This window comes from Pseudorasbora parva, chromosome 8 (assembly GCF_024679245.1).
Source record: "Pseudorasbora parva isolate DD20220531a chromosome 8, ASM2467924v1, whole genome shotgun sequence".
In the NCBI taxonomy this organism is placed as follows: Eukaryota; Metazoa; Chordata; class Actinopteri; order Cypriniformes; family Gobionidae; genus Pseudorasbora; species Pseudorasbora parva.
In genome coordinates, this window is record NC_090179.1 from 6,919,327 (window position 1) to 6,935,834 (window position 16,508).

General features: G+C 39.1%; 1 protein-coding gene across 7 annotated transcripts in view; it reads right to left on the minus strand.

The window, feature by feature from the left end:
- dock10 (dedicator of cytokinesis 10) overlaps nucleotides 1–16,508 on the minus strand; it is a 213,338-nt gene that overhangs the window by 133,992 nt on the left and 62,838 nt on the right. For 2 of the 7 annotated variants that reach the window (XM_067450015.1, XM_067450018.1), the window contains exon 1: nucleotides 15,766–16,197. The exons of 2 other annotated variants lie outside the window; for them this stretch is intronic. In XM_067450015.1, coding sequence (XP_067306116.1) covers nucleotides 15,766–15,921 — 156 coding nt within the window. In that variant the 5' untranslated portion in view covers nucleotides 15,922–16,197. Of the gene's footprint in view, nucleotides 1–9,089; nucleotides 9,230–15,765; nucleotides 16,198–16,508 lie in introns of those variants that run through there. 3 more of the 7 variants (XM_067450019.1, XM_067450014.1, XM_067450017.1) reach the window with 2 other exon arrangements.

Sequence of the window (16,508 nt, forward strand, 5' to 3'; positions counted from 1 at the left end):
GCTCCAATCTGCTTCCAAAAAAAGTCTGTTAGTGCCTCAGTGACAACTTCACTCAGAGAAGCCGTCAGTCTCAGCTGTCAATCATGACGTCACCCCCCCCCCCTTTTTATAGTATCAAATAACTAACTCAAACTAAACTTATTTTAAAAACGAACACTTGAAATGAAATCATCGTGATGACAACTGCCTTCAATGACATAAACTAACTTTGGGGAAAAAATATTTGAAGTGTAATTTTATTATTTAGTTTGCCTCACGTCCGTTAGAAAACACAGAGGGGCGGCTATACTGGGACCGGTCACCGGGGGGCGATCGAGGCGCGAAAGCTTCAGTAAATGAGAGGGAGACTGCAGGCTTGGTATCTACTGATACAAAGCCATGTGCTAATCACTGAAGTAACCCTTTAAGTAACATATTTCAAATCAGGAACAAAATCTAGCATGAACTGCCCAATAAATGTTGTCTCCTATTATTGAATGGCATATTTTTCAGGCTAAACTGGAATTTCTAACAGCAGCTGCAGTGGCTTTACCAATCAGCGATTGGCTCTTTTACTTTAGAAGGCGGGACTATTCCACCATATTGCAGTTTCAGCCATATGGTCATAAGTAAAAAGAGTGAACTGTCTTTCTATCTCTATAGCATTTGGTTCCTTTGTAATCATCCATTGTAAAACCTAGTTTGTTATAATGTCCACTAATTGCCTACACCTATCATTCATTTAGCCCTTTGTCATCTTGTTGTATTTAAACCCTCAGCCGTAGTCTGTTCATTGTCTTGTGATAATGTTTCATGTGATGGTTCCTTGTGTTGATTAAATGTGATTTGATCGTTCATCTGCATCAAGCCACTTTTATCTGGATTGTCAAATTAAGCCAGCATGTGGCAATTATGACAACTCTCGGTGACAGAGTCGCGTTGGTTATGACGCAATCGTTATCCTATTTTTACAAAAACAGCTTCTACGGGGCGATAGTGTAAGATACAAGGTAATGGAGCCTTTTATGCATTGTCGTGTTTCTTTAGAAATAAACAATGGACAAATGGAGTCTTTAAACGCCTCAGATGTAAAGTTATTCACTGTCAAAGTGACTCAAAAATGAATGGGAGTCAATGGGATGCTAACAGCAGGTGATGGCTTGGTTAGCAATGGCCGCCCCTATGGGTGGAACGCTTTCCGAGTGCTAGATTACCCCCTTGATGGTTTCCCCCTGGCAACTGGGAGGAGGATTGCAGGCAAAAGACCTCATGCGCCCTCTTGTGACTGGGAGCCATGCCGCTGATCATGGCAGGAGTGTGACCCCAAGTGGTTGGAGGAAGTATTGCTGGCTAAAGTCTTACACTTTCTGTACCGTTGTTGTTTCAACACTACAGAAAGTTGTTTATCTCGTTACATAGTAGAAACATTTGCCAACTGTAAAACATTTATGCATATTACATATTCTTTATAAGTCTTGGTTTTGACAAATAAAGTTGATATACTTGTAGAAGGATAAAGGATAACTGTTTCGTGCATATGAATTATGAATGAATGTACCACTGTCCTTTTTGTATTTATCGATCATCATTTTCAGTAAAGTAAACCTACATATTAAACTATATATAATAGACAAAGCAATAGTAACACATGGTTAAAACATTGTTATTCAGACTTGTATGTTTCAAAATGACTATCATCAGGTTCAATATAATCGCCACTGCATCATGTTTTATTTGAATTTGTCACAGTAAAATGAAGCAAACAAAAATGCAATCTGATGCAATCTGGAAAAATAAAGTTCATCCATGTTTTCCTAATGTTTGGATCACACGGAAGGCAATGCCTTTCATCATGTAATCCTAGGCATCTCTATCATTTTGTTCCTCCTACTATATGCACAAATTGTATTATAGGTCTTATTTGTCAAAACAAGAACATTTTGATTAATCAATGAATGACCCCTTTATATAATAAGCCATGAAGTAAACAAACCAGCTCTCACATGAATCACAACATTGCAAAGTTTACTAATATACAGTATCTTTAATGAAGGAATCAACTACAAGCAAAGATGAGCAATTATTGCCCCTGAGATTGACTTGAGTTTAGCTCCAATCCTGATAAACACACCTGGACACACTATTTAAGGTCTTCAGGATTATTAGAATGTTAAAGGCAGGTGAGTTTGTTTAAGTATGAAATAAAATATGCTTTATTGTCTCTCAAAGAGACATTTTAAATGGACTTCAAATAGCCAACATTTAAACAGACCTGATACATTATAAAATTATACACCATAATCATTCACACAATGCATACCATACATAAAAATAGTTAGTGCGTCTATTGGAGCTTGGTTGGAGGTTGAGCTAAAGGTTGGTTTAAGGTTAAAGGTGTCTCAAACACCATTGCCTCCTAGTTCTTATGTAAATCTTGTGAATCAAAAACACCACGGAAAAATAAGCGCTTCTCAACATAAACCCAACGGTGACGCAAGCGTTGGGGATAATTTATATTCACGCCCCCAACATTTGCATCTGTCCAAACATGTTTATGTTCACAGCTGGAACTGACAAAGCCGAATCTACTGAAGGCAAACATAGACACTCGAAGATAGCAAAAACGGCAACTTTCATGACACACGTCATGTTTAGGCTGTGCAGGGGATGTGAGGACTTTTCATATGTCAACAGTCATGGTTGAGGTTTATTATAATCAGATAGCACAACAAATCGTTCGTTTGTTCGGCCCATTTCAAGCAAGCTTCGCTCAGCGTCTTAAATTGAAGAAAGCAACTGTATTCCAACAAGCAGTAAGTAGCGATTTATCCACTTGACTGTTTAAACAATTTCTGATTAAATTGAAAGTTTCTTAGAGAGACCACATTGTCTAGATAACTCAAGATGCTAGTACAGTAACAATAGGAAACTCCAAGTACCATACAAAACTAAATAGTGTGTCTAATGACAAAGGGTTAATATTATTTTGTATTACAAAATACAACCGTAGATACGTTGCTTACAGATCGTTCACCTTTCCCACCACATAAGTTAAAACGATAGTCATTTGACAAGGCTACTCATTTTGCTATATATTTATATTTTTGAGAACTGAGGTAGGCCTATGATGTTTTTGCATGCTTGTATTAAGAGTACATCACAGTCACTGCGTAACGTTAGCCTACATTGTGACTAACGTTATATAAACATGGAATATCGTTGCCGAAAAAAGACAAGTCTAAAATGTAGACTGGATGACACTTTAAGCAGAACATCTCAAACAGAGATTGCTGAAATGCAGCTTACTTGTTTATTGGTGTTTTCAGATCATCCGCGCGTAAAAGAGAGAGCGATTGTGTGCATATGGCTGCCAGATTGGACATGTTTAAACACCGGATAGTATACGTGTTTTTTTCACAGAAAAGCTCAGTTTGGGGGATTTAAAATACTGAAATCTGGCAACCGCACGAAAGCGAGCTCTTTCTCGCATGCGGATGATCTGAAAACACCAATAAACAAGTAAGCTGCATTTTATCAATCTCCATTTGAGATGTTCTGCTTAAAGTGTCATCAGTCGGTCTGTGTTCTGTCAGGACGGTCAGGACTCACGAGCCGCTTCACTGAACTGCTGTGAGCTGCTGAAATAAGCCAATCAGAGCAGAGCTCAACATTAATATTCATGACTCTTCCAAATAAGGCAAAAACAGAGCATTACATCCTAGGGACAATTTATAGGGTTGTAAATGGACCTGATAAACTATCTGGACAATTGTTGCCCTTAAATAAGCCACATACCCTCTATGTAGATATCAGAGAACCATTTAACATATTGTTTCAAATCATTCTAGGGCACCTTTAAATGAATGTCCAAAAATGTTAAGCGTTTGTGTGTCCATATACACTGTAAAAAGTGAAGTTTAAGGAGGTATGTCTAACTGGTTCTACCTACAAATTCTAATCTTGTTGTTGTAACCTAATTCTTGTTGCTGTGACCCAACAATTTCCATTACAACTCAGGATGGACACATTCGACACATGTGCACCTGCTCATTGCTGATTGTGAATTTTGCTTCAATGAGAAATTTGGATTTGGAGTTATTAAACACATTAAGTGGGATCAATACCGTGTTACAGTAATTTATCATATAAAAACATTATATCAACCTTATTAAGTAATTTGACCTAGCTGGAGAAATCAGGTTACATCTACTGACAGCTATGCTTCAGTGAAACATTGTTTTTCACATTGGTTGAATTCAGTTATAATCAGTGATCCTAAATAATTTAATTCATTTCAACAAAACCAGTTATTGTAGATGTTACCGCATGAAGTACATTTTCTAAGTTGAAATGACTAAACATTTTTTTTTCAATGTAATCTTAGTGCATTTGGTAAACAGTTTTGGCTTGCTGTCCGCTATGGAAGGGTTTGGAGGGGATATTCTACTCTCCGATTTGGGAGGACGAGGGATGCTGAAGGAAAGAAGGAAAAAGTAATACGCTTGCTTTTATATCCAGGTATTAATTAGAAGATGAGACGGCCATACTCCTCCCGAAAGTATTTTTAACAACTTCACATTGTGCATGGCATCACTATTAACGACAGAGAGCTCTATAATACAGTATTGTACACATTTTTTTTATTTATTTTTTGCTAGTTTCAGCTAGCCTAGAAATCTAGACGCGCCCTAGCGGCAGCAATTTTAATCTGCCCGCAAGTGTCGTCTAGGAACTCTCAATACCCTTCTGAGCTGTATTCCTCTCACTCTGGACGGACCAATCACATCGTGTATAGAGTCTGTGGGCGGGGCCATAATGACGACGGCCTAGTTGCGTTTGCGTGCTTCTAGTAAACACAGAAACTGGCGAACGGCGGCGGTCTTTCGAATCAGCTCTGACCGCGACTCTGGAAGACTTGGAGTTAAGCTTTTCTCTGAGAAAAGAACAAAGAGCGGCACTGAAGTCATTCTTAAAAAGGGAAGATGTGTTCTGAGTTTAGCCGACCGGATACGGCGAATGTTTAATCTGTCAGCGAGCTCTGCTTCACCTTCGTTGCTCTGGTTGGTGTAGCGCTATCCTATTGCGTGCAGAGGGAGTTTGAAAGACAACCGTTTATCCGCCCCTTGGATTGAGCTGTCAATGGTGAGTTTCCAGACCAAACTTCTTGATGTGGGAATGGCTTGTCAGGCTAGCGTTCAGTCTTTCCGCTTGCAAATTCATCCATGTAAATAGCAAATTTGCCATGGGGCGAGCGCAACTGGCTTTAAAAGGGATTCGGATATGAAGTTAAACCAGCAAAAGTGGATTCGGACATACCCAAGTACACCTGCGCCATGTGCTTCAGACCATGAGCTCAGATCGTTAAAATAGGGCCCAGAATCTTACATCATAATCTGTAGATAACAAAACACCAAGAGTTGTACTGTTCGAAGCCAATTTATACTCAACCCTGCTCTGAAAATATGAGTAGTACAGTTTCAAATGAGAAACGTATAAAAGTCAGTCAAATCTCATCTTGAAAATCAATGGAGGAAACAGTGGGTCAGGGCCCTGGAGACTGGTGCTGTAATTCATCATTGATGAAGGTAAATAAAGCTGATAATTAATTGATTTTAAATGTTCCCCCATAGAAGATTAGGAAATGACTGGGACATGCGATTTAGTGGAGGTCACTAAATCTAACACTAAGACATTAGTCATTTTCCTAAATAAACCACAATAAGCAGAACCTGACAACAGTTTCCTGTGTTGTAGACATAGTCTTCGTGCATTGAGCGACTAAATTAGCTTTAAATGAGAAATCTAAGAACATGCTGGCAACACTAATCTAACACATGTGCAAAGAACAGATCTGCAATCCACGAACCTAAAAGATTTGAGTCACATCTTGAATTATATAGTACTGTGCTTAAATCTGTGCTTAAAAGTCTTAGGCATGTTAGTATTTTCAACCCCAAAAAATGTTTTTAAGCCAGTTATATATTTTGCAATAGTGTGTCAGAAGTAGGGCTGGGCGATAAATCGATTGTATCGAATAATTCGGGTTTGTAGTTTCATGTCGATTTTTGTGAATGAAAATTGAGTTTCTCTTTCAAATCTGCCGACGCTCCCTCTGGGCTCCCGTAATGGCTCAGCCCCCCCCCCCCCCCCCCCCCCCCACCCCCATGGATTTAATGTTGTTGTCATGATTTATCTCAGGATTCGTACAACCTTTTGAGATTGAAATTCAAGCACTTTCCAATGGTTTCGTACACTTATTTGTACACGTACTGCACTTCAAAGCTCTAAATATCCAAAATAAGCTATTTTTAATGTGATGGTTCGTAAAACTCAAAGTTTAAAGGGGTCTTGTGAAAGAAATAGTCTTTTAGTAAAAAATGTTTTAATGTTTAATCCATTTTGTGGCAAACAAGCATTTTTTATTAAAAAAAGATTTGCAGTGCCCACCACTATAACCAGCAGAAGAGCACTTATTGATTTATTAGCCATTTCCACTCCCTAATATATGGAGAAAAGTACGAAGTCACCAAGTCTCATGAAAAACTAAATTACACAGAAAGCAAGTAAAGAGCTCATTTAATAATAACTGAAGCTGTCGGTCAGCTCAGTGTGAGACTATTGAAGACCAATGGTAATCTATATTTAACAATATCATTAGCATTATTAAATAGCATAACATTTAAATTTTCCCTATACTTTTTTTTGCACATTACTGTTGTTAAGTAAGGGATAATGTCCACCCAGCCGGTTGTTATCGCAGAATAAACCCCGACAGAGTGATCAGGACCCCGACGCGAAGCGGAGCATCACTCTGAAGGGGTTTATTCTGCGATAACAACCGGCTGGGTGGACATTATCCCGCTTATTACACGGCTACTAGTCTCAAATAAATTAGACACAAAATATTGTCTTGAGATTAAATATTTTATTAGCTCTCCCGGAAAGCTTCCGTGAAGAAAAACAGTTCCAACCTGCTTTAAGCCTTTATCTATTGCTGAAGATTTGCCATATGCCCTTGATAAATGTTGAAAATGAATGCTGAAAGGGTTAGTTCACCCAAAAATGAAACCAAGCCTATGATTTACTCACCCTCAAGTCATCATAGGTGTATGACATTCTTCTTTCAGACAAATACAATCAGAGTTATATTTAAAAAGTCCAGGCTGACGTTAATCCCAGCTATAGTTGTAGTTGTGTTTGAAGTCCATAAAAAATGCAGCTGTCCGTCAAATAACGTGCTCCACACGACTCCGATGGGTTAATAGAGCCTTCTGATTCGAATCGATGCGTTTGTGGAAGAAAAATATCTATATTAAAAATGTTATAAAGGAAACCTGCCTTGAAGTCTTCCATTGTAACCCACGGCTGTTTAAGCCACAAGATGGCGCCAGCGTTAAGCATAGAAGTAGTGCTGGTCAAGATAACTCGTAGTACCCGGATGAGCGGGTGTTATCTGGAAATAACATACCGCTGGAATGCACGATTGACCAATCAGAATCAAGTATTTCACAGAGCCGTGTAAGAATAAAAGTTAATTTGATCTGCATATCAATTAATAAACCTTTGATATGTATACTGTATATTGCAAAATATATGGTGCCCATTTATGCTGTGTAATGGGCTGGGTTATTCACATGCTGAAAGTTTTTCAACCCAGGTAGGCACTCTACCAAGCCGCAAATATTTTACCTAAACAAAATAAAGTTAAAACTTGCAGATTCATTTTAAGTAGGAGGGGGGAAAAATCAATTAAAATCGTAAATCGAAAATCTGGGATTTTTTATTTTTGGCCTGACCCCAGCCCTATGTTCAAAATTGTATTTTGCCATTAATTGTAATAATCCATTCAAGTGAGATTTGTGTATGCAGAAGGAGTCTAACAACAGTTGTTTGATCCACACAGAGATCTGATCTCTCCATCACCCGCTCCGTCTGGGATTACATGAAGAAACTAAAGACAAAATCCACAAAAACTGAGACAACATCTCCAAGACGCTTGAAGAAACCCTCCTGCAAAGCTCCAGTACTGGGAACAGTTTTAGACAATTGTGTAAAAATGCTGTAAAATGAGAATGCTTTCAAAAACAATGTCATGAATAGATTTTGTTTATCAATTAACTCCTAATAACTAAATCAAATCAGTGTTTGGTGTGACCAGCCTTTGCGTTTTAAACAGCTTTTGTCCTGGTTCACATGCTCATAGTTTTTCAGGGAGCTTTGCAGGAGGGTTTCTTCAAGCGTCTTGGAGATGTTGTCTCAGTTTCTTCATGTAATCCCAGACGGACTCGATGATGGAGAGATCAGGCCTCCATGTGGATCAATGTAAAATGTCAAATGTGATACACTATTGCAAAATATATACATAACTGGCTCAAAAACATTTTAGGGGGGCGAAAATACTAACGTGCCTAAACTATACTAAAGACTTTTGCACAGTACTGTATATAAAACCTACATTTTCAAACCTGTCAGCTAATGCCAATGTCAATATTTGACACTGTTAACAGAAAACATAAGAATGGATTAATAAAGTTAGCAAATTAGTCAGAATTGTCTTCACACCTGCATGATAAAAAAGTGGCAAGTGGTTGTTGCTTAGGAACAAGTAAAGAACATCCTCAAAAATAACCAGATAGTGGGCAGATTATCGGTGTCGACAGAAAGGGCATGGAGAACAAGAACCAGCCACTAATGTACGTAACACAGGAAAGCCTTTCTCCATGGCAACAAACATTATTGTCCATCAGTCAAGGGCATGTATGTTAGTCAAACAATCAGGCCATGTGTACCAACACCTGCCAACAGTACTCAACACGAGGCTCATATATAATTCACCAGTTATCATCAGTTCAGTTCAAACAATGACTTAAAGAAGAACCAACAGTATTCAAATGTTTTATGAACGAAATAAAGGGAACTGCCAGAGGACAGACATTTTTCTAAAGCAAACAAACAAAAAAAGTCAGTGAAATCAACGGACACATATCTTGCTGTCAAGATAAAAACATGAAATGATTCCAGAAAGCACGGCTTGACTGATGGAAGCCCGCTGCCAAAGTGAAACACAAAGCAGAGTTGAAATATTAAATTAAGAATGATGAAATACATACACAGCTCACTCGATTGCAGTCTGCCCGCACCCGTCTGCTTTTCATCTTCTTCCGAAATGTGATTTTACTCCTGAAGCTCATGATTATGCATGTATTCACACACACACCGATAAGCAGACTGTATGCGGATGCCACAGAAAGTCGACCTTTGTGAGAGAAGCAGAACTTTCCTGAGAGCAAGTGAAACCTGTTAGCACGTGGTCAGGGGGAAGCAGACCTACAGCTACATGTGACTAAACACCGCTGGAGAGCGAGAATGACATAAAGGAAGGGAAGGAAACCTTTTCATATATATGAGACAAGTCACATTTATTTATATAGCACTTCATAAAATAATGATTACTTTATAGCAGCTTGACAGTAACCTAATAAACAGAAAAATAATGATCAATGACAAAAACAGATTCCATTCTGTTTTAAAGCAGCTCTAAAAAAAGACAAAAGTGTCATTGTTCATCTGAAGTCAGTTCAATAACACTGTCGATGTTTTAAAAATGGTCAATTCTGAAACAGCTATAAAGCAGCAGTGCAGAAAACAGGGGTGCCATCGTCCAGCTCAATTCAGTTCAAGTTTTGTTCTCATCCAATACTGTCTGTGCAGACAAATCAATAATATTCAAGATCACACAAATCACATCCATCAAACATGCATGTAACATCCGCGTTTTGACTCGCATACTAGTGTTGAGACTAGTCTAAAGACCTTTTTAATGTCTTGGTCCTGTTTCGGCCTTGACCACATTTATATACTTGGTCTTACTCAGAAACTTTATTTCAAGACCGGTCAAGAAGACCACACCTGCTGGAACATTACTAAATTGCCAGTGCATTGTCTGATTTATTTATTAAAAGGATAGTTCACCAAAAAATGAAAATGTTATGTTTATCTGCTCACCTTTTTTCTCCTCAATTTATTTTAGTGGGTGTCTTGTTTGCTATAATAAGACAATAAACCATTTCATTTTAATAAATGCATTAATATTGACCCCTATTGGTTAATAAAACCCGACAGGAGAAAAAGGGAGAGAAGAAGTCAGTCTGTGCAGTCAAAGAGCAAAACATCAAATCATACTCAATTTTACAAATATCAATCTGAAAAGAGAAACAACCTCCCTATATCTGTCTGAACATTACAGCAATGAAAAGTCCTCTTAGTCCCGGTCTGAATCGTTTTCCTTCAAGAAACTGAAATGCCATTCATGGGTCAGGCATTGATTTGTAAAATGAAGTTAGTCCAGTCAAATCAAGTATCTTATGATTCATGGAATAACAAATATAAATCCAGTCTAATGCTGTCAGGTACTAAGGTACAGAGTTTATAGATCTGTATTATCAGGTTATTATCCTTATTATTAGATTATCTAAACACACAAAACAGGACTTAAACCCAAATGCCCAGACTTCAGCCAACAGGGCTGGAAAACAAAAGCCCCATGGTAGGGCAAACATAGAGCGGAAATATATCTAGCAAAACCGGGAGATTGAAATAGAAGGGTAACACACTACAAGACAGACCAACCGACCGGCCGACGAGAACGCAAAATGAACCAGCACAAGATAAGCAAACGTTAGTTATGTGCAGTCTAGTTAATGTGATTGTGTACTCTCTATTTATTCAAGTTTCTTATTATTGACCATTCCTCATCACACATCTCTCTCTCTGGATTTAAAGTATGTGTAGTTTTAATCTTTAATCTTTTTAATCTTAAAACAACAATCTCATGACACAATCACATAACATTAACAAGAGACTATTCATTTTTTAATCCACGAGTACTCTTTTAACTCGGGTATTGTTTTGACTATTTCTATGAAAATCAGCAGTCGTGAAACCCCTAAACTATATAAAATATATCTAAATTACGGCACATGCTTTCAATGCAAAATGCTGAACAGTTAGTACATGCGTTCATGAGCTCAAGGCTAGATTATTGTAATGCTCTACTGGGTGGTTGCCCTGCTCGCTTAATAAACAAACTCCAGCTAGTCCAAAATGCAGCAGCTAGAGTTCTTACTAGAACCAGGAAGTATGATCATATTAGTCCAGTTCTGTCAACACTGCACTGGCTCCCTATTAAACATCGCATACATTTTAAAATCTTGCTTATTACTTATAAAGCACTAAATGGTTTAGCTCCCCGGTACTTAAGCGAGCTTTTAACACATTATACTCCATCACGTCTATTGCGGTCTCAAAACTCTGGCCAGTTGATAATACCTAGAATATCTAAATCAACTGCAGGCGGTCGATCCTTTTCCTATTTAGCTCCTAAACTGTGGAATAGTCTTCCTAGCATTGTTCGGGAAGCAGACACACTCTGTCAGTTTAAATCGAGACTAAATCATCATGCCTCTTGTGCAGTACAAAATACAGAGCAGACTCCCCAGACCAATGTTCAATCTTAAAGGTGTCATGAACTGGCTTTTTTAATTTTTATACTGTTGTGTGAGGTCAACTAATGCCGTCATAACTAATAAGTATTAGGCTATTTTCTACACTGGTTTTGAGGCTCTCTCCTGAACGCTGGGTTTTGATGGGCGTGTCACTGGAGACTTGGAAGTAAACGCCCACGGCTAGGATTGGAGAAGATTTGCATATTTAATGAGCTTCAGCTTCCCTGTCAGTTCACATGAGGGAGGGATTGTTTTGAAAGCGGAAACGAGAATAATTCTTCTCTCAAAGAGCTCGTAAACATCTTTATCTTTATTCACAGCCTGCCGACAGGCTTACATTTTGGTAGCCCATCTGGAAAACACACAGCCCCGGGACGTTGGGCTTCGCAAGCCCTAGGAGTCTGATCCTGAATATCAATGAACAAACAAAAAAAGTATTCTCCAGCCAGTGACAGTGTGCTACAGGTACAATGCAATACTATCACTTTAAAAAAAAAACAACATGTTTTATTCACATAAGGGAAGCACCATTCCTGTCGGATCCAATATAGAAGCACAGCGTTGCGTTTTAATCTCAATATGTCTGCAAATCCAGCATCGACCGGAGATTTGTTTACAGACGATCCCGCAGTGAACTGAAGTGAACATGTCTTCCCCACGTGAGCTGAGACTTCATTAAAAATAAAGTTCAACCACTCATTCCTAATATTAGGATCAGAAGGAAGCTTATGCAGCAACTGTGTTCTTCCACCACCAGGAATAGCACAATATATTATTCTTCCTCGGCATGGTTAGTGCAAGCCAATCAGCTCAAAGAGTCAGTGGGCAGGGCGACTGAACTACACATGCTTATTATTCTGTACAGGCGGTGATTCGTCAGTCGAACAGCATTAAAGGGGGGGTGAAACACTCAGTTTCAGTCAGTGTCATGTCAATCTTGAGTACCTATAGAGTAGCATTGCATCCTGCATATCTCCGAAAAGTTTTTATTTTTTTAATAATTATATAAGAAAGATGCGCTGTTCCGAGTCTTTCCGAAAAAAGCCGAGCGGGTGGGGGCGTGTCGTGTGAGCGGAGCTAAATAATGACGTGTGCAGCAGCGCGCTGTGTGTTGAGTCGAGTGCATCCCTAACAGCGGAAAAAAACTTTATTCAAAATAAAAATATGGCTTTTAATCGGATACAGCCATACATCTATGATCCGGAATCAGACCCAGAGGCTGCAGTTGAACAGGAGCAGCAGCAAAAACGACTAGAGCAGGACGTCTGTATGTGGTAAGTTACAAGTTATACACGAACTATATAATATGCTTAGCGGCTTGTGTTATTTACATATTTATACTTGAATTATATCGTCGTATTTTTGTCTTTGAAGGTGTACATGTGGGAAGTGCAGTTGTGCACGTGTGTTTGTGTGTTTACGCGTGGTTTGTGTAGACAGTAAGGTGACTAAAAGCAGTCTCACTCACCCTTCTAACGTTGGGACTGCTCCATCCTTCAGCATTAGGCGATTGGGAAAATTCGGCGTCGAGCTGGGCCTTGTTTATGAAACAGCGAACAGATATAAACATTCGCGCAACTCAGTTGCTGATCCGGAAAAGCAAATTACATCCACTGTTGCCTTAACGCGGGGTTTTTGGCGAATCTGTGCAGGACTGTCTTGGTCTGGCAACCAAAAACCCACTTTTTTGGTGACATTGTTATGTGCTATGTGTAATTGTCACCTGTCCAGCATCCTACAAGCCCCGCTTTGATGGGCGTAGGCTGTTGCTTTCGCTCTCTCCCTCGCTCTCTCTCACGCGCAGGCTGTTGCTTTCGCTCTCTCCCTCGCTCTCTCTCACGCGCTTCCGGTAGAATTGTCCGTAAGGCCCATACAAGGAAATTCCGCCCCCACTAACGTCAATGGGGACGCATGATCTCAAAAAACTTGCCGAAACTTATGACTAACCGGAAGTAGTATTTTTGACAAAGAAATACTCCCATCAAACGTCCACCTTAACTTTTGAAACTTTGTCTATGTTTAGTATGGGATTCCAAGTCTTTAACAGTGTAAAAAGATCAGTATGCATGAAACAGCATTTCACCCCCCCTTTAAACAGTCTTTGTAACTATACCTAAATGCCCCTTTAAATGCAAAAAAAAGTGATTTTATTGATTCTGATTGTGTTTGGCACTTATTCTAACGCGATTTTTAGAGCAAATGTAAGAATTTTACATGATGAAAAGATGATATATACATTTTATAAGGCTAGGAAAAAATTGCCCCTATAAAGGTAAAAAAATAATAAACGACAATAAACCAGAGGGGAGTTACTTTAAAGGGTTATATTTTCGCAGAATCAAAGCAAACAATCAGCTATCTCGACTTTAAATATGCAGTTCTGTGGCTGAAATGTACATAGCTTTTTCTAAATGTCTATTTAAAAGAACTGAGTAAGCGGAGAAAAAAAAGCAAAATAAATTAAATGAATGAAGGCATAAGTAACTCCAGATGCAGAGCTGTTTTCAAGCATGTTTTTTTCTATTTCAGTTGACCTACATGGAAAAGCATTGCACAAGTTGACATGTAGTCCTACTTATTTGAGTGAGAATGAGCCATATCAACTTAAACATAGTATATGAAACACTTTCATTGTTTAACTCTCTCATAACCACAGATCTCAGATCTGTCTCGCAGTCACTGCAGAACATAAGCACAGCTGTTGCTTGGCTTTTCCCAAAGATCCCAGCATTTTTCCTGGAGTTCCCATGGGCGTGCCTGTCTTGAGCTCGGCCAGAATCAGGTCTGCAGGCTGGATCAAACCCCTCGGCCTCTTTTCTAAACCTAGATCTTCACTAGAGGAACAGAGACATGAAGCCATATAATGTGTTAAGGCTGCTGAGTGCTTCTTATAATAGGGAGTGATGGCAAATTTGATATATATTTTTATTCCTGTGTATGTTTGAGCATATGATGACACATCAATTTAACTCACACACACACTTTAATCTACATTCAAATAACAGTTCCCAGCATCCTCATATTAGGATTTAAGATCAGAAGATTGTTGTATTTTCAGTCATATGTCCATTCACAGCAAACACTAAACTGGAAAATCATTCCATACATATAACACGTGTTAATAAACCAATCAATTTTAATCGACATGTCAACACTACATACTACATGTAAGTATGTAAAACTGTTTGTTGTATTTAAGAAGCAGAGAAAAACATTCAGTATGTGGAGCTGAGCATGTAACTTCTGTTAATATTAAAAAATCTGCAGTTCTGAAAAGCTTCCAGTAAGTCAAACTGCAGATAAATTCGGTTCTCAGTTCACCTTTAACTGTGTAATCCTGTTCTGTGCTTTACTTTCTACAGCTGAATTAACTCCTGAAAAATGCAGGTAGTGACAACAGCATTTACAAAATGTCTAGTGTGTGCAGAACCAAACTGAAAAACGAACTGTTAATGAATATTTAAACATGCATCAGAGATGGCTATCTTCTGTATGCATGGTGCAAGCAAATCCCAAAAAAAGGAAAGCGGTGTGAGTCTTGACTCATTCGTGCTGCCAGATCTTGCTAGTAAAACAGCGAACAAGAACAAGCCAATAATAAGTGCTTAATATTAAAAACCAAGACCAATGTACTGCCCACTTTAATAACTTCCTAAACTTGAACTCTTTATAAGCCAAACCAAACAAGCCCCAAACCGGCTCGGTCCAAAAACCATACGAGCCAAAATAATTTGGGCAAATTGTGAAGGAGGAGCAGTGAAAAAATGGAAGAGTGTAATTTCTTTTGGGAGTCGTGTTGAATATGATCAGCGTGAAGAGAGGAATCGGGTGAAATAAATAGAGTTGGTCCTAGACACTCCAAAATCTCTACAATTATACCAAATTTCATATTTTTCTCAGGCTCTGTTGGCTACCATTGACTCCCATTCAGAGTAATAATAAGAAAATGTGGCCCCTAATAAGTGGAATTGACAAAAATGAAAGAGAGGCCTCTGCAAAAATCAGCTTCAAATCATAATCAAAACGTGACACCTGTGTCGACTGTGCAGAACATCTCTTTGGCAACTGTAAGATTATTTTGGTCTCAAAAAGTGGAGCTGAAACACTCCAGATGCCAGAATTTTACTATGATTCCCAATGTGACAATTTCGAGTCGTGTTTCCTACACACAAAAACAATCATTTAGGGGATCCACTCCCGTATGTAAACGCGCTTCTCACTCCTGAAACTTCAGGTAGCCTCCAACTGCTGTTATCAGAATAAGGTAAAAAGCTCTGGTTACCATGATGATAAGGGTGTGAGGTTCGCAGGTGACCATCCCCTCTTCCAGTGCTGTGATTTCCTGGAAAAGTTGTTCCTGCCGGCAAGCGAGGATGCGTGAATGGTTTCTTCTCATTATGGAGTGCAAAGCTTGCAGTATACTGGTGGTACAGCCCATGCCTGAAGATCCAGAACCAGCTTAGAGCTTCAGGGGACTCCAGCCTGAAGCCCAATCGCCTGAAGGATTACTTCTTAGAGAGCAAATTCACGAGACTCTCCCACAAGTCTTTGAAGACTTTTGAAATTGGTCCACAACTAGGCCTAATCTGGGGTCATCAAAAAGGAAAAAATATAGATTTTTATTCAAGTAAAGTATCAAGATCATGTTGATTAAGTCCTCCAAATCTGAGTCCCCTCATCGTCTCCTCCTGCCATTGTGTCCCTGGTGTATCTGTCTGCCTCTGCATATCCACTAACATCCTGTGAGTGTCTTCCGAAACCACACACTCTCTCTCTCTCTCTCGCTTTCTGGAGAAGTGGAGACCAGGAAACACTGACAACATTGTCTCACACAGATCAGCTGCAGCTGTGCACAGCTGGACGCACCAATCAGCACCCGCCCTCCACATCAGCTGACCAGGAAAAAGAGCCAAAATCACGCTGGCAGTATACGCACTCCCACAGCCTGCTCCTGGACCCTCTGTCTCACATACACCCATTTTCTTTCCCCCTTATTTTCTTCCATTTCGCTTCTTTTAACATAGT